The following is a 25,080-nucleotide window of genomic DNA, read 5'->3' as shown; positions in this document are numbered from 1 at the left end:
GCTATTAGCGGAATCCGCGAGGATTTGTTTTCAGTGCTGGCTCTTAGTAGTTTATGGCTTAAGGAGCAGCGGCTGCCTGCAGGTGCAGAAGCTGGACGTGTCCCTTGTGCAGCCAGGGCCAGTACGAAAGGCCCGTGGGCCTGTGAGAAAGCGGGGCACGATGGGCCGCGGCAGGCCGGGGGCTGTTCCCTCTGGCGCTGCGCTGCCCGCCCGCTCTCGGAGACCGGCAGCGTGCCCTCACGGGCACCGCCCCACCGCGGGGCCAGCTGCGGCCCCTCGCCCCGCGCGGGCCGGGGAGTTCCCAGGCACTGCCCGGAGCCGGTGGTCCTGGGCCACAGGTCTCCCCCGGGACGCCGGGCCGATTGCTGGGCTGGCACGGCAGGCAGACCCGGGACAGCGCCCACACCGCAGTGCCCGGCCGCTGCCGAGGGCCCCGGGTCAGCAGCACCTTTGCGGGCGTGGGCTCTGACCGCGGGCTGGCTTTCGCCCACCTCCCGGCAGGGCCACCCTGTCCCGGCACAAGTGAGTCACCGCGGGCGAGAAGTTGGGCAGCCTTCCCGGGCCGCCTCCCCGCTGCCCGGTGAGGGCCCGGACGCCCTTCCGCTGCCGGCAGCCCCGCGGGCCGGGCCGGGCCGGGCCCTGCTGCGTGCGGCGCTGCGCGTAGCCGGCGGCGGCCGCGCCCCCGGCGAGGGGCGGTGCGGTGCGGTGCGCGGCTTCTTCAGCCGGCAGCGGCGGCGCTGGCGTGGCGAGATGGCGGCGGGCAGCGGGGTGCTGCGGGTGCTGGGGCTCGCTGCTCTGCTACTGCCGGTGGTGCCTTGCGGGCCGCCTGGAGCGGCGGAGCGACGCTGCTTCTGCCAGGTGGGCTCTGCAGGGGAACGGGGCAGGCGGCGGCGCTCTGCGTGGGGCTGGGGCTCCTGCCCTCGGGGCGGGCGGCCCTTCCGTGGGCACCGCTGGGCGCAGGTGCCTCGGCTCCTCTCCGAGCATCGGGAAACCTGCTGGGAGGTGTCTAGAGCAAAGGGACGCGGGGGGTGACTTCTGCCGACTGAGCAGTCCCGTGCCCTCTTCCTTGCCTTCTTAACTGTATTCTCTCCCTGCCTCTAGCAGGAAAGGTGAGTGTTTCAGCTGGGGATGCAGGTCTTCCCAAACCACCCAGGTGCCTCTTGTCAGCTGTGTCAGGAATGTGTGTTACTCCAATGCCTGGGAGCTACCTCATCCCTCCTCCTGCAGGTCTGCCTTTACTGTTCCTCCCAACTGCTCTCCAGGAGAGTGTGATTGCAGCAGGTGCCTGCTACCCTACCCTACCATGCCCAGGGGTGAGCTGGGCTGCCCTGCTTGTTAAAGCTCTTCCAGGATTAATTCCCCTTGTGCCAGGCATGATACTGTCTGGCCTGGTGCACTTGGTGCACTTTCTGTTGATGTACAGCGATGAAGGGAACTTGGTACAGTCAACCAAGAGGTGAGACCAAGGAGCTGGATTTTGGGGGAACAGTCGCTATGCAGATTCCTTTTGACTTAACTTTGAATATCTGAGATCAAGGAGCAGTGATGATACAATGCACATAGTGAACTTCTTGAAAGGAAGCTACTGTAAAGCCTATTCTTGCTGTATTAACATTATAGTGCTTAAATGTGAGTGAGAAATTGAGAGTGGAGAAAGAAAACAAATGCAGTTCTGTGCTTGGCGTTGACTTTATGCTCTGGATGAGTCTTGACACTTCAGTATTGTGTGGAAATGGTAAATACAAGGTATGCTGGTAAAGAATTGCAAAATGTGTGTCAGTTCTGCATCTCTATAGGGGTTTTGCACGTACGCTTCCTCTGTAGTTGAAGTTTGTCTCCTAAGGATTGAAATCTGAGTCAAGAGTGTGGTATGGGGTAAGAAGCCCAAACCACTAAATGAGTTGGTATAGTAGTGGCTCGCAGGCTTTTTTCTTTGGGTAGGAGGAACTGGCGTACTTTTTACACTGTTTGTTGCAATGCACTTCTTGTTTATGGAGTAGCATATGCTTTGGTTTAGTTTTCAATATAAGTGTTCAGGTTCAAGATTTTTTTTCCAGACTTTATTGCCTTTGGGAAAGTGTGTTATGTAGGGTGGCATTTCTCAGCCTTACTAACCACTTAACCTTATAAAAACCACCTCCAGTAATGAGGGCTGCCTCATCTTTTTGTAAAAAAAAAATAATCTGATCATCTTGTGCAGAACTGGTCTAGTGGTTTTTATTTACCACCAAATAAAGTATAGGGCAAGCCTTAAATGATATGTTTTACCTCCCCTTACATACTTGAAGGCCTGGGTATAGCTTTTGGGTTCCTCCTGTGAACCATCTCTTGCTGTCTTATGAGCTTGTCAGATTAAGAAACCTTGTTGTAGGGTGAATGGAAGAGCTTTGACTTGTGTATCAGCGGGCACTGGGACAGCTGACAAGGGCTGCTTTTGAGACTGCTTGCTCTAGCAATATTTCAAATGCTGACTTAAGTGAGCCGTAATTCTGGAATGGGTGTTGCAGTCTTATCTGTTTGTACTGCTAAGAGCAATGCCTCACCTGCTTTTTTTTACTGTTATTTTAGCTCCTCAATTGCTTGGAGAGGTTGCTAACCAGTCCTGAAACTTTCATTAGAAACATCCATCTGTTACTAAAAATGCTGAAGTTTCACATACTCTTTCTGCTTTCCAATCTGTCTCATTAGTGCTGAATAACATTTCGATATCGGAGTTCCCTCGAACTTTACAGAGAGCTCATCCCCCACCCAGATATTCCTGTTTGTATTAATGCTTTAGTCAGCCATGAATCAGTTCTATGTGTTCCTATTAATTATTGCTCATTTGTTGTTTACAGACTGATGTAGTTGCATTAAGGATGTGCTGCAGGTGTTTGGCAGACTGGGATTTTGATGAAGTTTCCGGCCTGGCAGAGGGCTGGTTTCCTTCGGTGGTGTTTCTGTGGCCAGTATGCCATCATTAGGGGTGAGTCTGGGCACTGAGAGGTACCTTGTTGTTACCTGAACACACTTTCAAGCCACTCTTGCGTTCTTGTTAAATTGATGTTCACCCAACAGCCTCCAGGGCAGGAATTCATACCTAGCACAGTTCCTGATCTCTCTGGGGTGGCTCGAAAGGTACTTTCTAAGTGCAGAGCAGCTGCAGATCCTTCTTTGCTAGCAGATGCTTGGACGTGCCATCTGACAGCACTTCCCCTCTGTGGTTTAACCCCATCCTGAGGCTCTCACACAAGATTTGCTTCTTGGTGAGCTCCAGCAGCCACAGTCCTTGTTTTCTGGGTGAAGGATGGGGGAGAAAGCACCTGGGCTGGCATATACTGCTTCAGGTCAGGTGCTGCGCGTGACTGTCCTCTCCTGGCTGCCAGCTCCTTGCTTAAAGTGTGCTGACAAGGATGGAAGGGAGAACTAGCTGGAGCAAGTGCTACAAGCAGAGCCACAAGTCACTTGTGTGGGGCGACTGCAAGGAAGTTTCTTCTGGGCTAGTAGGGAAAGCATCTGCTTGTCATCAGCCTGGGACTGGAGTGGCCTGTCTAGAAAAGCAGGCAGCTGCCAGTGAAGTTGGTACAGGCTAAAAGCAACTCCTTGGCCACTGTAGCATTTCACCTTGAGCTTGAGTTGGAACTACCAAAGAAATACAGAAGGGTGCAAGGTCCCACATTACCACAAGAGAGGGGATCCTTCTGCTCTATGTGGCAGTGGTGAGGCTGCACCTGAGGTGCTGGGTTCAGTTCTGGGCTCCTTGGTACAAGAGAGACATAGACATGCTGGAGCCAGTCACGTGAAGGGACACAAGGGTGATGAAGGGACTGGAACATCTCTCCTATGAGGAAAGGCTGAGAGAGCAGGGACTGTTTAGCCTAGAAGAAAGATGGCTCAGGGGGATCTTATGAATGTATGTAAATACCTAAAGGAGGGGGCAAAAAAGGAGCCAGGTTGTGAAAAAAGCCTGATGCCTAGTGACAGGACAAAGGACAACGGGCACAAACTGAAACACAGGAGGGTCCATCTGAACATCAGATAATACTAGTTTACTGTGAGGGTGACCAAGCACTGGCAGAGGTCACACAGGGCGGTTGTGGAGTTTCCCTCCTTGAGGTTATTCAGAAACCATCTAAACATGATCCTGGGCAACCAGCTCTAGGTGGCCCTGCTTGAGCAGGGGGATTGGACAAGATCACTTCTAGAGGTTCCCTCCAGCCTCAGCCGTCCTGTATTCCCTTCCCTGTGCCCTATTTTAGCTGCAAGTGGGAAATGCAGAAAAGTTTGCTGCCTTTCTTGCCCAGCCGCACAGTAGACGGTGGTGTATGGGTCTGGGATGGAACATGTAGCAAGAGAAGAAAGCCCTAAATCCACTGCCCAGGGGACATTTCAGTGACACTGAGGAAAGCAGAAAGAGTTGGGGAGAGACAGACCAGCAGTGCAGGGAAGAGCAGACTACAGGAGCCTGGGAGGGTGGTAAACGAAGATGAAGCAAAGGCCAGTCCCAAGGATTACGCAGTCCACGTGTGGTGGTGTTTCAACCTGTGTTATGCATATGAGGTGGGTACGTCAGTGTGTCAGTGTTAAGGGATTGAGAGCGGCTGTTGTGGAGGGCCAGCCAAATGCCTTCCTCAGTGCTTACTCAGCAGCCAGTGTCACTTGTGTCATTCCTGTCCCACCAGCAGCTCCATTGCATCTCTATCTGCTGGGCAAACCCAGCCCTGCCTGTCAGTCTCATGCTGGGTGGAGTGAAACCCATTGCTGCCGCTGCTCAGCTCGGTGATTCACAGATGCCAGCAAGCACATGGCACATGTTTGGGGCTGGATCAATTTCTGTTTAATCTTAAACAACTGTTCTAATTATTACAGGCTGAGGATGTAGATAAGTACTTTAGGGAGGTGGAGGGAAAGTGTTTTAAGGCACCACCCATTGCAGGGCATGTTTGACACATGCTGTGGCTCAACTGCTCTGACAGCAGGAATTGAAATACAAAAAAAGTGAGTCTGGCTGCATACAGGGCTGAAATAAACTGGTTCTGGGGTAGCAGGCTGTCACAGAGCAAGAGGGAAATTGGGATGAAGACTATGCCCTGCTAAGTGGTCTGATACTGCCTGCTGCCCTATGTCTTAAAGTGGGTCAGTGCTGTTTGGTGGTAGCATCACTGGGGCTTTCATCTTGGTCTCTGAGGAGACTTGGCTCTTGATGCTATCTTCTGTACCCCTTCAGCTGTGAACTTTGGCAGGCTGGGCACATACAGGCAGTATCACCATGCCTGGCTGAGCTTTTTTCTCGGCAGCCTGGTGGCTTAGGAGGCAGAGCAAGAAGGTAAGCAGGCCAGTGATACCTGATTAGCTGTGTGCAGGCTAGGGAAATTGCCTGTTTCTGCACAGCCTGACTGAAATCCTTGGAGGAAGAAGGAGTTTTCTCTCTGATTTGGGCAGAGCTCATGTTTTCCCCAGCATTTCCCCTCTGTGCTGCCCTCGTAGGCATGTTCTTGGTGGCATTGTGGCTAATCTTCCTACCAGTGCTTTTCTAAACTGAGCAGTGGATGTTAGGAGATCTCCAAAGTATGACCCCCATCTACTCCTGAGTTGTGGGAGCATCTGCAGTGCTTCACTCTGGGTTATTTTCAGGATGATGTTTTGTCAGGTTGGTTCTGGCTTGAATTGGTCTCTAGATATAGCAAAGACAGGCCTGGTGCAAATGGTGTGACCTGTTTCAGTTGAGGGCTTACTGTGTGCTCCAGTGTTACCTCTTACAGGGGTGTCATTCCCTTGGTGTGACATGTTTGTCTAGTGTGGATACAGAGAGCAGCTGAAGATTATTCACAGATCTTTTTGTAGGCCACTTATAGAATGGGTCTAAAAGCTGCCTGCCTCAAATGATGGCAAGTTTCCAGGAAATAAAAAATGTGGTTAGTGGAGGTTTTTTTTGTTGTTGTGATCTGTTTGGGTTTTTTTCCCCCTTCCTAATTTTGAAACAGCTTTAAATTGGGTAACTGGATTAGCAAATTGTTGCTGGTTTTTTTACAGGGGTGATTCAGGCTAGTGGAAAGCTTAATTACTATGCTGTTAACCTTCATTGCCATGCAATATGCATGACAGAATGCAGTACATGTGTGAGGGTGATGCGGTGGGCTTCAATGTGAACACTAGAAATAGAAGTGAGCCTCCAAATCATGGTGCCTTAACAAGAATGATTTGCTCAAGTGGAGTAGGGCATTCTGGCATGCTCTGATTGATTTCCCTTCACTCCCTCTCAAATCAGTGTGGCTAAGCCCAAAATATCAAAGCCCTTTTGAAAAAAAGCTGTTTCCAAAGTGCTGATTTGGGCTGTAGAGTAGTCTGGGGGCTAGCACCAGGATTCCTTTCACCTCTGTCCAGGGTGGCAGGAAGAAACTTGCCCTTGCCTTTAAGGTGCTCTGTGCTTAATCCAGGCTATTTCCCCACCACCACCCCCTCCCCATTTCAGACTATGTGCTCTGAGGGCAAGTGCTCCATTTCTGCCCTCCTTGCAAGAAGGAGGGTAGGGAGCTTCATTTCCACAGTAGTAATTATAATGCTTTTATGTAAGTCGATGTGTAGCTCTTGTTGAATTATCTGAGGGCTCTCCGGAAATGCGTCAAGGCAGGTGGCTCATGTTTCTCACGTGGTGCTGTTTTTCTCTCTGTACACAATATATTTTGCTCTAATTGTGAAGGCTGGAGTAGCACCTCTGCTTTGGATTCAGCGAAGCTTTTTCTTGAGGCTTGCAGTATTTTACTCCCTTTCCTGGGTCTGATTGCAGAGATGCCTGTGGCTTTGGTCATCTGCTGCTTTTTCTGCAAGGAGGGTGATACCTGCTTCTGTTTGCTGTCCCACAGCGTTCAGCAACCCTTAGGCTGGTTGAGTGCTTTAAAAGTAGGAAAAGGGGGAGCCCCTTAAATACAATTCAGCACCTTCTTAGGTGTTGTACATCCCCTACCTGCTTGTTTGTTCCTGGCCTCCCCTGGGGAGTTGCCACTCAGCAGTGTGCTCTGTTACACTTCACAGGATCTGCCTGTGCCGGTCTTTCCAGGCTTATTCTGCTTGTCTCTGCTTCCAGCTTTCCTGTGCACAGAGAGAAGGCAGAGATTGCACGTAACCCCCTAGAACAGTGTAGTGGGGAGGACATCGCTTCTGTGCTGTCTGCTACCAGGGCTTTGTAGGCTTTCTGGGACAGAAGTGGCAAGAGACTTTCTTATCAAAAGCTGTGGCAAACATCCCATTCTTTGCTTTATAAATCAGCAATATCAACTTAGAACAACCCTCTCATCTTAAACCCCTGAATTTATACTGGGGAATGACAGCTTGCCATGTGTTGCTATATCAACATCCAGAAAAAATCCTTGGTGTGGTGTTGAGAGTGAATGAGTATTAAGACTTGATTTTTGTCGGGGTGATGGGATGAGATCCACCCCAAGGTACTGAGGAAGCTGGTGGGAGTGTTCACCAAGCTGGTCTCCATCATTTATACAGTTCCTGCCTAACCAGGGAGCTCCCAGGTGACTGGAGATTAGCCAATGTGATGCCCATCTACAGGAAGGGGCAGAAGGAGGATCCAGGGAACTACAGGCCTGTCAGCCAGACCTCAGTGCTGAGGAAGGTTATGGAGCCGACCATCCTGAGTGCCATCACGTGGGATGTACAGGACAGCCAGAGGCGATCAGGTGCCATCAGCATGAGTTTGTGAAAGACCCATCCTGCTTGACTGCCCTGATCTCCTTCTATGGCAGGGTGACCCTCTTAGTGGGTGAGGGAAAGGCTGTGGATATTGTCTACCTGGATTTTAGTAAAGCCTTTAACACCATTTCCCACAGCGTTCTGGAGAAACTGGCTGCTCATGGCTTGGACAGGTGTACTGTTCCCTGGGTAAAAAACTGGCTTAACTTATTGTGCTCTACAGCTTCCTGAAAGGAGGTTGTAGTGAAGGTGGGGGGCAGTCTCTTCTCCCAGGTAACAAGTGATAGAACAAGAAGAAATTACCTCAACTTGCACATGGGGAGGTTTAGACTGGATATTGGGGAAAAGTAGTCTTCACCAAAAGGGTTGTCAATCACTGGCACAGGCTGCCCAGGGAAGTGGTGGAGTCACCATCCCTGGAAATATTCAAAAGCTGTGTAGACATGGCGCTTGGGGACAGGGTTTAGTGGTGGGCTTGGCAGTGCTGGGTTAACAGTTGGATCTGATGATCTTAAGGGTCTCTTCCAACCTAAACAATTCTATCATTCTATAATGTCCCTGAGCACTCATCAGACATGCAGGGGAAGCAAAACTACTTCTGTGTTGGCAACTCTGTCATCCAGACAGTAATCTATGTGTCAGAAAGCCATGGCTGCATTTGTACTACTTTTTTTTTTTTTAATAAAAAACTTTTTTCTCCAGGGTTTGCAGTTTGAGTTGTTCAGGATGATGCAAGAAGCATTGGCTTTCTACATCAGATTTAGAACAAACTGCTAAATGGCTCTGAGGCAAGGAGAGAGACTGTTGCAGTTGTGATTCTGATTGTATCAAAAAAATGGCTTCAGCAAAGTTGATTAACTACAAGGACTTTCTTTGAGTGCTGTAATCTTTGGTGGCATTGTTGTTGCCGAACTGGTCCCTTATGCAAATGCCAGCTTTCACCTGTATGCCATCCTGCAGCCCTGACATCCTGAGGCTAGTCTCAAACAGGAACCTGAGCTGGGCGTAGAGGTGGCTCACAGCTGTTACAGCAGCCCATATCCAGCTTCTTGCTGGATGTGGCCCTGGAAACATCTGTGATCTCTACAACGGTGTCTGGTATGTGGACAAGGGCTGTGTGACTTTTGTGTATGTGTGTGACAGTCTAGTTGAATGTGCCTGTCATATCTGCTTTTTAGAGATGGAAGCGTCCATCTGATGCCTATTACTCTGACATCGGTGAATTCTGATATATCAATGTGTGTTAAAGTGTTCCCAAACAAAACTGCCTGTCCCCAAGCAACAAGTAGAAGACCCATCCTAAAGGGTGCATCAAAAGTTCTCTGACAATTTAGCAGTCTGGTTTGATGTTGCTTAATTCAGGTTACACTTACCTAGTTGACTCACTGGTAAAAGGAAAGAAAATTGGGTTTTTTGGGTTTTTTTTTTCATTGTCTGCAGTGTTAAAAAGTACTGGTGAAGTTGTTAGTGTTCAGTATGTTTTGTTTTTGTTTTTTTTTTTAATCCAACAGGTTACTGGTCATTTAGATGACTGCACCTGTGATGTGGAAACCATTGATGCCTTCAACAACTACAAGCTTTTTCCTAGACTGAATGAACTTCTGGAAAGTGACTATTTTAGATACTATAAGGTAATTTTCTCATGCAAGAATTGTATTTCTTTTGTGTGCTGCTTTTTTTTTTTTTTTTTGATCTCCCTTGAAATTATTGCTGATCTCTTTAAAATTAGTTACCTGCATTTTAATCCTGATCTGTTAAGAATGCAGTCAGTAAGTGGGACTCTTCTATTATCAGGAGAATCTTGATTATAAGATGCATACAGTTTTAAAGATACTTTTTTTTAATGCATTTTTCCCTCTTAAGCAGTAGAAAAATGAAGTAACTTCTTTTGTTGAGCTGTGGCTCAAAACTGTTGATGACCAGAGAGCTGCATTGCATAATGAGGGTATTCATAGTGTGTCCCCATTGATGTGGAAAACCTGGTTTAGTCACCAGACCTGCAGGTGAATGGAGGGTTGTTACTGCCAGACCTTCATCACTGGATGGATTCTGCTCCCGTTCGGTGAGACTGCATGTATATGACTACTGTGGGACTTGTCTGAGTGTGCTTGGGTCGTGGAGCAGTATTTTACCTGTTGCATACAGATACTTAACAGTGATTGTTGCCTGATTGTTTCCACAGACCCAAAAAAAAAAAAAAAAAGAGTATTTACTCTTCTGTAAGAACAGTTCTAAAAGTTCCCAACTTCACTGCACTGCAAACCAGAACAGGTGCATAGATAAAATCACTGCTTTTTCCCTGCTCCCCCTCTTTATCAAACCAACATCATCTTGTTAACTGTTAATTGTTTGGAAGAACAATACTTGATGCCAGCTCACAGAAAAGAAAGAGTAGGATTTGTCAAAGAAGTTAATGTCCTTTCCCCTCCCAGTGTTGGGATTTGTAATGCAAATACTAAGGTTGGTCTGAATGAAGCATGAATGGAGATGTCCATGTGTGAAAGCACCGGAAGAAACAGCAAAGCAAGGATTAAAAGAATCACCTGTACTGATAACAAGGGCATGAGCAATAGCAATCAATCTAGTAAACACAAAGGAATTAATTGTTCCCGTCAAGCCCAGAAGTCTTGCACGCTAACAAGTCCATAACACAGGTGACTTGACAGCAGAAGGCCTGCACCCTGGCTGCAGGGGGGTGGCAGCAAGGCTTCAGCACATCCTTCTGTTCCTCTAACAGAGAGGGAGGCTGTAGTCCTAAGCTGCCCCAAACAAGGAAACAAAATCAATGGGGAGCAAACTTCCACCGAAGATTCATGGAGAATGAAGTGAGCAGTATTCCAAGGCCAAAGGTTGTCCCATAGTAGCTGTTGGCTCCTGAAGGGTACAAACCACCTGGCCAAAACCCAGTTTGTCATTGCTCAACGGGAGTCTTGGGATGTGATTAAGAATTGGTGGCTTGTGTCCTGTCTTCTGTGTTACCACAAGCGGTCCTGGCCAGGCCGTCCGGGTGCCCACATCTCATATGAGACAGAGTTGATCATACTCATTCACTTAAGATAAATAACACCATCTGTTTCCACTCTGACTGCACTTGACCTTGCACTAAGGTCTGTTGTCTGAAACCTTGTGCGAAGGCGCTGAAGATGTGTGTCAGTAAACTGGGGTGTGGAAGATTGGCTTAGTTGCATGGAGGAAATGTCTAACAGGCTAATATGTTACTTGTAGGTAAACCTAAAGAAACCTTGTCCTTTTTGGAATGAGAACAGTCACTGTGGAATACGAGACTGTGCCGTAAAGCCCTGCCCATCTGTAAGTACCAAACCTATTCCGTTACAGCTCTTCTGTATTTGGCTTTTGCAGACCAAGAGGAAGAAGCCAGCAAATGACGTACTCTTAGCATTATTGTAGCTATAGCAGAACTGTAGCTGTGATGGAGCTTTCATAGGTGCAGTAATACTGGTATCCATGAGAAAGGCCAAAATACTAAATTATGGAAGTTTAAAGAAAGGCTAGGCTTTTAATAGCTGACCCTCTGTGAATGGCCAAAAACTTGTCTGATCCCTCTTTTATTTTTGATGTTAGTGAGATGTTTTTTGGGTAAATCCACTGTTGTTACAAGAAGTGCCTCTTGTGTTAATTGCCAGGATATTTGCCCTGTTGATGCATGAGCTACACTGTAATTTGCGGCTTTGGCCGACGAATATGACTAGGCCCTTTCCAGCCCTCTCTCTCTTGATGTGAAATGGCTCTTTGAGTCCTCTGTTTCCCGGTACAAAAGCAAATGCTCTTGTCCCTGTATCCTGGACAAAAAAGTTTTGTTATCTGAGCTAAAAGAAACCATCTTGACTGCAGGTGTCAGCCTGAAAAGAAGGGAATGAGAAAGTGAATCAGAACTTGGTTACTGGGTTGATAGAGGTGGAGAAAGTGCCACCCAGCCTGGCTTTGTGGGTTGTCAGCCAGCAACAAACAGCCTGTCTTACCCTCTCACTTCTCTCTCAAGCAGTTTGTGTGCTAATGGCACGCAGGGGTATGCCATGCCGGCAGTGCCGTGAGTGCTCTCAAGGGAAGAGGCCTCCTCACCCTACTTGCATGTGTGTTTCTAACTCACTGGTTTATATTTCTGTCTGATTGAAAGTATGGTGCAGTGAAGCAGATGTCTGCCCCCGTCACCTGGCAGCTCTGTGGTAACCTGGTACAGGGTAGCTGTTGGCTGAAAAGAACCTGTCTAAGTTGACGTGACACCCTGAAGGAATCTGGTACAGGTGTGTGTGCGAGCATCACCTGTCACAGAAATTTGGATACGTACGTTAAGTTCATCTGTCTTCTCAGCAGCTACCCTACCCCTCAAATGAGTGTTCTTTGCTTCCCTAGTCTTCAAAAAGCACCTATTATGGACCCAAAATGGAATGATTTTTTTTTCTTAATAATCCTACATTTTGTTTAAATACTTCTTTTTTTCCTTAAAAAGGATGGTTTTGCTAATGATTATGACCAGTGTGACAGAGTAATATTACAGTTATGTTAGTTTTAGCTAGACGTTGTTCTTATTTTAAGAACTGACTGTCACTGCTGGTTTTAGGTATTTTTATTTGGGTCCGTTTCACTCCGAAAGTGACAAAAATTACTCTTATTCATTGCTTATTTTTTCACTTCCTGTGCTATTTGGCATCATAGTATTTGCTCCTGCAGTGCCAAAGTGGTTTTATTGCCTTCCTATTGATGGAGGAAATGGAAGTTGAGGAGAATTTAGGGCCTGATTCTTGTGCATACTGCTCAGGTTGTGTGGGGCTGGCAGGCCTGACATTGTGATGGAATGTTAAAAGGGAGGCTTTTGGATGACGTGTAAAAGGGGTGGTCGATGCAATATCTGAGGAGGCGCCTGGGCTCTGGCCAGGAACGCCAACATCACCAGGAGACAGGATGTCAGACATCAGCTGGTCAGAGGCAACTCCAGCTCCTCTGAAGTTTATGTTGGCTTCCTCAACCTGGTGCTTGGGTAAGCAAAATATAACCTGACGTAGCATCTGTGGAAGGCTGCTGACCTTTTGAGGAGTCTTGCGAAAAATCAAAATAAAATGCCAAGACTATTGCTTAACCTTAGTCTGTGGAGCAGCCAGAACGTGGGATCTGTTGTAAGCTGAGCTGAGTGCTTTGATTACCTTCTAACTTCTAGAAACTGTGGTAACCTTCCTAATCTTTCTCAAAGATTAGGCTGAAAGCCTCATCAGCCCTACATGTAGCACATGCTCAATTTTGTCTTTCAGGACGAAGTCCCTGATGGCATCAGGTCTGGAAGTTACAAGGTAGGTATGTCTGTGTGCGCAAAATGATGCAGCCTATAGGACCGGCTTTGTGTCACGGCAGCTGATAAAAGCTGCCTTGATCAGATGGGCAGGATTTGTGTCAGGATGTACTTTGTGGCTAAATTTTTACCCTCTTCAAGTGTTTGGCCTGCTATAGAGCCTTTGAGGTGGCTGTCCTGAAGTCAGGTATTCCCCTCCACTAACACAGAGCAGTTCAGCAGACTTCTCCGAGAGCAGGTATTGTCAGGCACAAAACGCTACTACGGCAGTACCAGAGGCCGCTGTGTGTCCCAGCAACAGCTACTGCAATTGCATGAACCTCTGGATATCTGCAGACATCCTGTGGAAATACAGGGTGGGATGAATCATAAAAGTGTTTCTGATGCTTAACCTGGTTAGTGCATTAAAGGCAGAACTATAACAGCAGAAAAACTGTTTTTTAATGCTCCTCTCTCCCCACCCCTTTGCTTTTCAACCCAGTATTCTGAAGGAGCCAATAACCTTGAAGAATGTGAGGAAGCCAAGAGACTTGGAGCTGTTGATGGCTCTTTGAGGTTTGACTTCTTTTTCCACAATCCTTACTTGTCTTGAAGGAAACCTAGCCATCAGCGCTCTTTCTGATAGTCTCTTTCCACTTTCTTTGCAGTGAGGAAACCCAGCAAGCTGTGCTCCAGTGGACACTGCACGATGACTCTTCAGACAGCTTCTGTGAAGCTGATGGTATGGGGACCTGTTAGATCTGACAAGTCTTGTAATGGGATTTTTAAGCACCTCTGCAGAACTTTCAGGCCAATGTGTAATATTTCAGCAAACCTGGAGCATATATAGCATTTCGTCTCTTTTTTTTTTTCTGCCCTGCTCTCAGTAATCTGAAAATAATATGATGCAAATGTTTCTGACAGCTTTGTTGCTCGTCAGGGTCTTGCTGTGTTCAGCAAGTTAGCAGCTTGGGTGGAGCATGCTCAGAGCTTGCTTTGCCATCAGTGGCCTTGCACTCCGATAGCTCTGAAGGCTGGGGAGCTTTGCTCTGCCACAATGGGTTGATGTGTAGCAAATATTACACACCTGCCTCTCTGGAGAGGGATGAACTGGTCTCTGCTGGCAAGACTGTTCAGTATGCAAAGGGGTGGCTGGGTCAGCCTTGGAGAAGATGTCATTTTCCTTCAGCATTTCTTTTGTCACTGACCCAGTGCTCTGCTTCACAGACATCTATTCTCCTGATGCGGAGTATGTGGATTTACTCCTGAATCCTGAACGCTATACTGGCTACAAAGGACCGGATGCCTGGAAAATTTGGAACAGTATTTATGAAGAAAACTGCTTCAAGTAGGTGTTTTGGGAGACAGGTTCCACAAGCCTGCAGGCCCTGATTTTTTGTAGAGGGGCTGCGTGAGCTTTAGCTGATCCACTAATCCCCATTGTCCTGCTTTTGCTGCAACACTCCTGCAGTGTGGGCTGTCAGAGGAGGGGACAAGCCGTGTGGCTGCCCCGTGAGCCTGCTTGGCTGTTCTTTGTACCGTGGCTCACCGATGCAAGCCCTGCAGTGTGGTGAGACAGCAGAGGCTGCACATATCTTGTGTGATGCTGTCCTGGACGCACAGTCCCGTCCTCCCTGGCCGTTGCACGGGTGAGGTGAGCTCTCTTCCCCGGCTGCATGCTGTGGGTACTTCTGGGGCTGGTGCAGCGGTGGGCATTGGTCTGTAGTCCTGCCTGCTGTGGTCTCTCTAGGGACTTCCTCCCCGTTTGTACTAACATATCACGTTGCACCAAGGCCACGGAATGATGTCCACTAGCACCTCCGTAGACACTTGAGTTTTCCTAGCTGTTTTTTTCTAAAGAAAGAAAAAGAACCCCCTCCTAAAACCAGAGAAAGCCACGTTTTGCTCTATCCTTTTCCTGTCTGAGCAAAGCCAAAGCACAGAAGGTGTTCTTAGATCTCCTTAGGCTATTTCATTGCAGAGAAGTAACTACTTGTGTGGCACTGGTTTTGCACAGCAAGGAGACAGTAACTTATTTACATATGTTATTTAAATTATTGTTTTATTTCCTTTTAGGCCTCAGAATGTAAAAAGACCTTTGGCACCTGGTAGAGGTGAGTCATTTATTTATCTCACTAAGTCATGTAGTAGTGTACTGATCCTAGGTTCAGGAACAGTAAATGCTCTCTGAGCTACTTCTACTGAATAAGTAGTACATTATAGCTCTTGATCAAGTGTAGAATTTTATGGCTAATGCAAGGGCACCTGGAAGGGTGGCTTTCTAGCATCCATCAGAGAAAGAAAGTCTGATTTTCCGCTCCTAGAAGAAATGCGAGCTTTGGAGGGACTGGGAGCAGGACTGAGCCCTGAGTTCCTCCTGGGTCCCTGGTTTCTGTACTTGGCAGTGCCAACCTGACTGTGATGGTCTGAAATGAGAAACCAGCTGGGATCCTCTCTGGAAACCATCCTGTAAGAGCAACTCTGTCCCAGAGGCTAAGGCTAGATGGTGTACATGAAAGCAGGGAAGGGTTTTGGAAGCGTAAGAGCTTCTTGCCCAAGGCTGCTAAGAGCCCCCACGTCTCCTGGTGCCCCATCCTGCCCAGCATCTAGAACATCATCAGCCTCACTCCCCATCTGTTTGGCCTGAACACTGCTCCAGCAGTACCCTCTGGGGTGATCTTTTCCCCAAAACTGTGTAGGTGCTTTCCCCCCTCCCTTGACCCTTGTGCAAAGGAGTGGCACTTCAGCAGCAGCACTGAAGGAAATGTACAATGTCCTTTAAAATATCAGTGCTTCCCTTGACCACCTCGATTGTTTAGGGCGAGAGCTGAATGAAATGGCACAGGTACATTGAGGGGAGAGGGAAGGACTGCTGTTTTGCAGATGAGGAAGCAGGAGGACATGAAATTGAAGGATCTGACCTGATACCTGCCAGAGTTGTTGCAAGTGACTAATAAACCGCAGGAAGCAGGGATGGGGTCTTTGAGTATCTTACAGGAGATCTCTGGTAGAGGTAGATATTTATGTCCCTTGTTTTCTGGTCTTTGCTTCAGCTGTGTGGTGGTTTTACTTCTGTTGCAAATATTGATCTTTCCTGTGTTGGTCAGGTTATTCAGTAGCATTGCTCATCTGATATGTTCGCTGCTACAGTTTGAGATGATGTATTCAGAACACTTCTAAACCTCCCTGGAGAGGCTCATTCTCTTGTCAGAGCAGATTAACAGAGCAATCTTAATGCTTGTGCTTTGGAGTTTAATTTTGGTCATGTGTAACTTTTGTCTCCTCTTTTCTCTCCCTCCACCATTTGTGCTTTTTTTCATCAGATGATGGAGGTGAGTGGCACTCTGTTTTTACTGACAACTGAAACAAAGTGGTGTCTTTATCATGCTGTCATGAGCTGTACTGTTAGATAATGCACCTGGTTAGCAAAATCATTATATGGACAAATCGGAAGTTGTCTGAAAGTTCTGCTGTGTTCAGGACCCTGTGGGGAGAGCCCTTTGAGCTCCCAGTACCTGAGGCCAGCCCATCCTTGTGTGGAGGCCCAGCAGTTTTTTGAGAGTACAAGTCCTGTTTGAAGGTAGTCACTGAACTTCAGGAACAGGACTTGCATTGTGGTTTTCTTTTTTTTAGTGCTTGTTATTGCTGAGAAAGCAGCACTCGGGTTGGAGCTTTGAAAAGACTCATAGTCCCAACAGCCTCTGACAGCTGGTAGGAGCTGGATGCCCAACTCCCTTAGGCCCTGCAGGGCTCATTTCTGGGAAGGGCTATGCCATGGAGCTTCTCACCCTCTGCAGCACTGGGCTTGTGTATATGCCATGTCATTTTGTCTCCAAATTATCTTCAAGTCATTTTATGTTCTCCAGATTCCTTTCAAGCATGTAGCAGGGGTAGTGTGAAACACCATCTTGTGTGATTGCACACACTTGGTTGCACTGTGTGGGTTGTTTGGTTTATAAAAATACCCCTTTCCCCACCCTGGCCAGAAGAGAAATGCAATCAGTGATCCTTGTTTCCCCTGCGCTTCTGTCAGCCCTCACCGAGATGGGTGGGAAAGACCATGTGCTATGTTTAGCTACTGCCACGCTGTGTTATAGAAGAATCAGGCAGAAGGGTGGGGAGGAAAACTATGGTCACACTCTTCTGATGTTCCTTTCCCCCCTCCTGCAAACTGGAGTGGGCAGAGGCCTTCTGGAGGCTGGCATCAGAGGTGGTTTCAGGGCATCAGGCTTGGGCAGTACTCTCGAACTGATGTGTTTGTTTTCCTTTTGTTTCCAGGGCATATGTTTTACAAGTGGCTGAAAGGTAAGCCTTCTTCCAAACTTGGTTCCTCTTCCTTGGAGGAACCCAAAATGGCCAGGGAGCGGGTGGGAGTTACTAGCCACACTCAAGTGGGATTAGATTTCTGTCTGACAGCCAGGAGGAGAAAATTCAGCGTATGCTTTTAGTATCTTAAAATGCCCATTTCTTTTCAGGTGTCTGTGTAGAGAAACGAGCTTTCTACAAACTCATTTCTGGTCTCCATGCAAGTATCAACATCCATTTGAGTGCCAGGTACCTTTTACAAGGTAAATGCTACTTCCTGCCTTAGCTCTCCTGTGTCAGTCCTAAATTGACGCTTCTGTGGCTCTGCTAAATGCTAGCTGGAGCCTGTTCCAGCAGGGCTCAGCCTTCTTCTGCGCTCTTCCCTTCCCTCCCTCAGCACACAGGTTGTGTAACAGAATTAGAAATGCAGTTACCACATGCCTTCAGGTCTGACAATGGCTGGACTGTGCTCTGTACCAAGACTTCCAGCACGTATTCCTTCTGCTCTTCCTCCAAGGTTATTTTGGAGTGGGTTTCTGACTGCATATCAAGGCTGTTCCTTCCTAGCCTGTCTTTATGGCAGTCAGTTTAGCAGTAATCTCACCTAGACTGTGAAAGGAAATGCGTGGCTGGGCTTTCCAAAGACCCTCAATCCATTTCCATGTGCTGTTTCCGTTTCCTTTGCTTGCCTTTGTCCATAAGTAGCTATCTGAAGAATCCAAATTTCAGCCCTGGGGCTGAAAATTGAGGGCAACGTCTGTCTCACGTGGCCAGAGGCTGTGGCATGCCACTCTGGCAGTGTGGGGTGCAGATTCTCACTGACTTCCTGAAGGATTTAGCCATGGTAGTTTAGAGTGGCACCTGCAGACCAAGCCTACCACCTTTATTATGCTAAAGCTTACAAAACTCAAGTACAGATTTAGAGATAGCCGTTGGAATTTGGATAAATAATGCAGATTTACCTAAGTAATTATACTTAAGTCTCTACAGCCCACATAGGCCTCTCCTTGATGTGAGTGAGACTGTTAGAGTTGGGGGATAGAATAACAAGAGAAAAATTAAAGGCAAGAGGTGAGTTGGGACTACAGAGAGGATTAGGAAAATAAGGTGGGCTACAGAGAGCCAAGTAAGTGTCTTTGGCGTGCATAGAAAGGGATAGCTTCTGTTATGAAAGGCTACAGAAGGTGATCTCTGTGCTGAGAAGGTGTTCCTTGGCTCAGCTTGATCCATGCAGGGATTTCTATCTGCAGGTGCCGTGGTTCTCTTGTAGAGAGCCGACCTCAGATCAGAGTTGAGAAGGAGTCCTTTCCTGCTGGGCTGGTGATCCACTGGTGAATTAGAAGATAAATCTTCTCCCTTTTTTTAATTTTTTATTTTTGTATGTCAGCTTGCTGTATTATATCTTCCACTACCTACTTTCTATAGTCATAAAATACTACGTGATAGCATGAGCAAACAGAAATATTCTTTGTGAAACCTGCGGGCTTGATAATGGAAAATAGGGGCCAGTCTCCTCTGGTCCTTGGCTGCTTTTGTTCTTGCCTTTCCATAACGGAAGGAATTCTATGAAGATGTCCCTGTTCAGTAGGAAGCCTCCCAACCGCTGGCCCCCACGCTGCTTCCCAGTGCAGTGGGATCAGGAGGCCTGCACTGTCTGCCTCTGCAGATGCTCAGACCAAAGCAGAGACCCTCTTCCAAGTTCTGCAGTTAAGCCAGTGGCTTTTGTGGGTAGGAGTGAAGGGACTCCTCACTTGCAGACAAATGCTGAGCTATCACCAGCTTACATAGAACTGCTGGTCAGAAACAATCACTTTGCCTGCTGAGAAACTCTTCAACTGAGTCTCAACTCTTCAACTCAAACTATGTTTAAAATGGGCAGCCTCAATTTTTAGCTCTTGCCTCTAAGCCTGGGTCATGTTTTAAACCAACTGACAAAGGTCTGCAGGAGTTCTGCATTCCTTGGAATTTGAGTTTGGTTAAAAGCGTTGCCCCTTGACTCTTGAACAATTTGTGGTCGGTGAAAGGGCTGGGACTGTTGTAAAGCTTGGCTCTGCCTGATCAGAGTTACATTTCACTGTTCAGCTTGCGACGGTGGGAGGAGTTGAACCACAACTATACCCACCTGCCTCACTCTTGGGTTTCTTTTGCTCTCTCAGAAACGTGGTCAGAGAAGAAATGGGGCCCCAATGTTACAGAGTTCCAGCAGAGATTTGATGAAGTCATCACCAGAGGGGAAGGTCCCAGAAGACTCAAGAACCTGTATTTTCTCTACCTGATAGAGCTGCGGGCCCTATCTAAAGTGCTGCCATTCTTTGAGCGCCCAGGTTTCCAGCTGTACACAGGGAACAGAAGTCATGATGCAGAAGTGAAAAACTTACTGCTGGAAATTCTCCATCTGGCCAAGTAATTACATTCGGTACCTGGGGAGGATGGCTCTTTCAACCCTGGCATCTCTCAGTGTGCTTAACCTTTCGCTTAAAGCGCCTAGAAAGGCAGGTTCTGGGTTCTTTCTTGTGGTGGGATAGCATGATGTGTGCAGTAGCATAGTATTGCTGGGAGTACGTTGGTATCTGTGTTCAAATTGCAAAATAGAGTAATTAGGCCCACAGTTTAATAGTCTAGGCTGCCTCTTTGATTTAGCAGAATTGAATTTAATAACTGCTTACGTGTCAGCCCTGAAATGGGCTACTTGTTTGACTCATCTGTGGAATACCAGCCCTGGCTTTGTGTTTTTGACTAGAGAAAAAATTCTAAACATGTTGGTAACAGAAGTTTGGGCTATTGGACAGAATTTGGACTAAGAAGAATCAAAGATAGCGGAACCAGAAGGAAACGGGTATCTCCTAATGTGATCAATGCTTGAACTGATCTTGTCGCACTCCTGTGCCTTCAGTGCTTACATCTGTTAGAAAACAGACTACGATTGCTTATAAACCATAGAGTGATTGCTGAAAATGTCTCCAAGGTGAGATGCAAGCTAAAACTGAGAGCCTTCAAGAGATGTAAGAAACAAGCAGCTTGCACTTAAAATGCATCTAGAGATGCCCAGTGTCTAACACCTATCAGTTTCATTTGCACACCTGACCAGGTACTTCTGCGGAGCTGGACTTCAGCCATACAAACAAACAGTGGAGAGCTAAAACTCTTCGTTTTATTTCAGGTCTTTCCCACTGCATTTCGATGAAAACTCATTCTTTGCGGGGAATAAAAGGGAAGCTGCTAAACTAAAGGTAATTTGCCACCCTGCCCTTTGGGACTCTTGCTATCTAAAGCATGTTTTCTGGTGTGTCTGGGATACTACTAGATCTGAAAGGGACCCCAGTACGCTCAAGGCACTGGGTCAGGTATTTCCGATACAAAAGAAAGCAAAAAAGTGAAAGTGAAAAAAGAAAGCAAAGCTTTCTGAATGGTTTGGGCAGGTGTGGGTAACTACAGACAGTTGAGTGTGCCTTAAGGCAAGTGATGAATTGCTGCTGAGGACCCCACTTCAGGAGGCATCTCCCTCACTCAGTCCTGCTGAATTTAGCTTGAAGTCCAGGATTAATGCATTGTTGGGTTTGGATTAATACATGGAAGAACTCCTAATTAGTGTGTAACCACGATCAACTTGAATGTCTCTTCCCCTAGGAGGAATTCAGGCTACACTTTAAGAATATTTCTAAGATAATGGACTGTGTTGGCTGTTTCAAATGTCGCCTGTGGGGGAAGTTGCAGGTAAGCTTTGTCAGCAGCTGGAGACATGTCTGGATGCACCTCATCTGATGGGTCTCTGGCACTTAGATGTGGTTCTTAGATACCAGTCAGCTCCTAGGTACAGATCAGGGCTCTTGAGCTGGCACCTAGCTCAGGCAGGAGGAAGCCTGCGTCCCTTTCCAGTGGAAAAATGGATTAAGCTGCTCCCTGAGAGAGGGGAGCGGGTGCAGAGCCTCTGGCAAGTGAGGCAGAGGGTGCTGTAAATCTGGGAGTTCAGGGAGATGGGGAGATGGGCACTGGTGTTTACACATGGCCAAACCTAGCCAGGAAGCATCTGTGTGACAGCAGAGCTACCCAAGGAATACTAAATAAATAAATAAAACATCTTGGCTGTGTTCTGCTCCCTTCCCTGAGCTGTGTTAAGTCAAGTCCAGGTCCTGCTCTGTTAAGGTGATGTTAACAGGGATCCTTGCAAAGATGGAGGGAAGTAAAGTTAAACTTGTGAGTCAGGCCCTGGATGTCTCCCCAGCTGTTAAATGATCTTGTTTGTTGCGCACAGACGCAGGGCTTGGGAACAGCGCTGAAGATCCTCTTTTCTGAAAACCTCATAGAAAAGATACCTGAAAGCGGCTCTTCCTATGGGTTCCAGCTGACCAGACAAGAAATCGTTGCCTTATTCAATGCCTTTGGAAGGTGAGTTTGAGACTTTTTTTTTCTTTTTTTTTTTTTTTCCTTCTCCCTCCCTCACCTCTTGCTTCTACATGCTGCTGTATTACATCCTGTTTAAGTTTCAACAGATCTTACTGGCAATATTGGTGTTCACTCCCATTCTGGTCATATTATCTCACAAAGAAGCTCGCAAATATCAAATGATGATAATATGGCATGCAACAGTTGAAATAATTTAAAACAACTTCTTTATGTTTCTGTAAAGAATTCAAGGAAGCATTTGTATTTGGTGATTTTTAAGAAACTGTGAGTCTGTCCTTGGAGCACATGTTCCCCAGACAAAGGTTGCTGTTCTTGTTCTGTGCTCGCTTTAGAGCTCTCCTTCAAGCTGCTTGCTTCCACCAGTTCATTCCCAGATCTGTTTGTGGTGATTGCATTTAACAGGAATCCATCAGTCCAGCCCTTGCAGAGAGCTGGATGAGAAGGCTTTGGCAGAAGAGGGGGGTAATGAGGCCTTTAGAGGAGGGAACAGCAATAGCAAGACACTCTGGTTACGTGTTACCACTTCATGGTGGTGACGGATCAGAGTTTCTGGCAAACGGTTTTTACAAAGGATTCTCCCAGTGATGTTGCTGCTATGCTGAAGCTCAGGGGACCTGCTATGTCTCACTTCGGACCTACTGGTGTTACCTTCTGCAGTGTGAATTGCCAGCAACAGGGAGACCCTTAATGTGCGTCAAATCTGCAACAGCCCAAAGCACCCTTCCCTGGGACTGTTGTGGTGCTCCCCTCCTGAGCGTGGCTGCTGCATTCCCCTCACGCCAGAGGAGCTGGGCTTCCTTCTGCCTTTCTCTTGCTGTGTCAACACAGCCTTTGGAAGCAGCGTGGAGACTTATGGACCCTCTGAAGGTCTGCTTTCAGAGGAAGCTGAGGGCTGGCAGGCAAAAAGCCTTTTTCTGTCTTCCCTTCCCACCTCTGCTGCCCAGCTGAAACTCTAACCTGGAAGCCCTCTGCTGTGTGAAAAGACAGGGGCCAGGCAGCTCTCTTTCAGGCTTCCACCTCATGTCCCGCCTACCTGGATTAAAAGAGCATTTTAAAGCAGACCTCCATCTTTTGCTCCTTCAAAAGCGATTTGGGTTATTCAAAACCTTCTTAAACCAGTAGCTTGTCCCAGCTGGGAAGAGCAGAGCTCTCTTTGTGGGAGAGGTACTCACAGGCCACATCCTCGGAGCCAAAGCTGGCATCCTTGCCGATGCTCTGGGGGTAAAATGCATTCAGCAAGAAAAACTAGGTAGGTGATTCAAAGGAGCCTTCAGCAGAAACCAGCTTATATCACAAGGAGACTGTGACCTGCCTGCGCAGCTCATAATATTAGTCTGTTTCTTGACCTCTAGTTAATGGGTTTGTCTGATCACTGCTGTGCTCACTGTAACATCCAGTTCCACTGTGTTTCTCCAGTGTTTGCTTTAAAAAATCTGTGAAATTAGCGAAGGGCCAGGTTATCGCCAGAACCTGATTTAGCTGATGTCTCTCTCCCCAGGAGCTGTTTGAAGCTTTACTCAATAGCACTTCTTTTCCCTTGAATTTTAAATAAAGCGTGATGTGTGTGTTACTCTAATGTTTCCCTTTTGCTTTCCTTGCACACAGGATTTCAACAAGCGTCAGAGAACTGGAAAACTTCAGGAACATCTTGCACAATATGCAGTGAATTCATTGCAGAAAGAGAGACTGAATGTTTTCTGGCTTGGCTGTTCTGGGTTCTCTAAAAATGGACAAACGCCACCTTCCATCTCTCTCCCAACCACTACACCCTGAACACCACTTGCTGGACCTCCTCTTCCTGGTTGTCTGCAAACTGCTGGTGACAAATATTTTTTACAAGGAAAGAAAAAGTTACTCTAAATACAGTCTCCACTTTTAAAAAAAAAAAAAATAAAAAATATATATATAAATTTATATGGGGGAAGGTCATTCTGAGTAACTTTGGATATTGCTGTACTCTTCTGAGGGCTTAGACCCATCTCTTTGCCTTCAGGCGCTGGAGGTAGGGCAAGAACTATGACACACAATAAATTTGGGGAAAATTCCTTGTCTGCTCCATAATTCCAACTAGCCTCTTGCTTACAGTGTCTCTACACTAAGAAAAGAAGGAAAAAAAAAAACAAAACCCAGCTGCCTGAGCTCTAGGGCTGTGGCTGTACCTGGGTGCCTTCCTCATCCTGGTGAACCACCCTTACGGCACCTGGCTGCTCCTGATGGTCTCTGCGGCCGCAGCCCCGCAGCACTGTGCTGCCTGCGTTTTGTAGGCTTCAGTCCTTGCTTCCCAGTTGAAGGCAGGGGGAGATGCCCCCTGCAGCAGGCCACGAGAGGAGCCCTGCTGGTTGCCATTTGGCCAGCCTTGTGCCTCTGCCTGGGCTAGAACCTTGGCGAAGCAATGGGGCTGGCATCCTGCACGCGGTGAGGCTGCTGAAAGGTGGTGCCGGGCTTTGGTCCCTTGTTGGAAGGAGAGGGGGGGTGTGCGATGAGGGGAAGGTGGACACAGGGTGAATGCAGCCATCTTCTGCCGGCTCTGCCACAGAGAGCCAGCCCTGCCCAGCGCCGGGGCAACGGGCACACGCTGCAACACGGGGAGTTCCACCTGAATGTGAGGAAAAACGTCTTTACCGTGAGGGTGCCGGAGCGCTGGGCCGGGCCGCCCAGAGAGGCGGTGGGGTCTCCTTCTCTGGAGACATCCAAACCCGCCTGGGCTGTGCAGCCCGCTCTAGGAGACCCTGCTTGAGCAGGGGGTTGGGCTGGGTGAGCTCCAGAGGTCCCTTCCAGCCCCACCAGGCTGGGGTCCCGTGTGGCACCAAACAGGGCTGAGTTATGAGCCCCACAAAGCTGCTCAGCTTCCAGCCGGCACCCAAAGGCACCTGCTCTCCTCAGAGGGCAAGAAGAGCCAGCGGCTGGCCGTGCCTCCGCACCCCACACCTGCCTGTGGGGCAGCATCCGCATTGCTCACAGCCTCTCCTGCAGCAAGCGCCGGGAGCCGTCATCCTGCCTGTCCCCCCCAGCCTGGGACAGCATGTTTGCCCTCTTTTGGGACCCGGCTGCCTGCTGCTGCTAGACGGCAGGGCTAAAAAAGGGAAAGGACGTAGCCGCTGTGGGGCTGCTGCTCCTCAGAGGCGGCGCGGAGCTGCTCGGTGGCTGAAGGGAAGTTGAATTTTGCCACTCCAAGGACAAGCAGCTGGGGAAGTAGGGCAGAGAGCTGCTGTGGCCGAGCCAAGGCCCCCCCCGCCAGCTGCCCATCCTGCACAGCCAAGGGGCCGGAGCCCCCAGCCCTGCTGCCAGCTGGTCCCACCAGCCCCGATTACACCATCCACCTTTGCAAGAGGGGCAGAGGGCCGGCTCAGGCACAGTCAGTGCCACTGGAGGACAGGCACCCCCAGCAGCCACGCTGCTCTTCACCCCGA

General features: G+C 48.1%; 1 protein-coding gene across 2 annotated transcripts; it reads left to right on the top strand.

The window, feature by feature from the left end:
• Positions 1-567: 567 nt before the first annotated feature.
• ERO1A (endoplasmic reticulum oxidoreductase 1 alpha) lies at positions 568-23,715 on the top strand. Of its 2 annotated transcripts, XM_055814966.1 has the most exons (16): positions 568-858; positions 9,192-9,311; positions 10,906-10,989; positions 12,945-12,983; positions 13,464-13,537; positions 13,630-13,703; positions 14,189-14,309; positions 15,038-15,075; positions 16,285-16,293; positions 17,240-17,266; positions 17,437-17,529; positions 19,423-19,669; positions 20,427-20,496; positions 20,894-20,980; positions 21,519-21,652; positions 23,276-23,715. In XM_055814966.1, the coding sequence occupies exons 1-16, from the start codon at positions 751-753 to the stop codon at positions 23,334-23,336; spliced, it is 1,386 nt and encodes a 461-aa protein (XP_055670941.1). In that variant the 5' UTR covers positions 568-750; the 3' UTR covers positions 23,337-23,715. The 2 variants fall into 2 exon arrangements, with proteins under 2 accessions (XP_055670941.1, XP_055670945.1); XM_055814970.1 differs by lacking the exon at positions 16,285-16,293.
• The last annotated feature ends 1,365 nt before the right edge of the window (positions 23,716-25,080 follow it).

Source organism: Falco peregrinus, chromosome 1, assembly GCF_023634155.1.
Source record: "Falco peregrinus isolate bFalPer1 chromosome 1, bFalPer1.pri, whole genome shotgun sequence".
Classification (NCBI taxonomy): domain Eukaryota; kingdom Metazoa; phylum Chordata; class Aves; order Falconiformes; family Falconidae; genus Falco; species Falco peregrinus.
Note: the sequence above shows the minus strand (reverse complement) of the source record. Positions and strands in the feature narration are given on the sequence as shown.

Bases quoted from the DNA above. Each gene is read 5' to 3' on its own strand.
- ERO1A (XM_055814966.1), top strand. From the start codon at position 751: ATGGCGGCGGGCAGCGGGGTGCTGCGGGTGCTGGGGCTCGCTGCTCTG. The intron at 17,530-19,422 runs GTAAATGCTACT...TTGCTCTCTCAG, and splicing joins TGCCAGGTACCTTTTACAAG to AAACGTGGTCAGAGAAGAAA. The intron at 20,497-20,893 runs GTAATTTGCCAC...CTCTTCCCCTAG, and splicing joins GGGAAGCTGCTAAACTAAAG to GAGGAATTCAGGCTACACTT.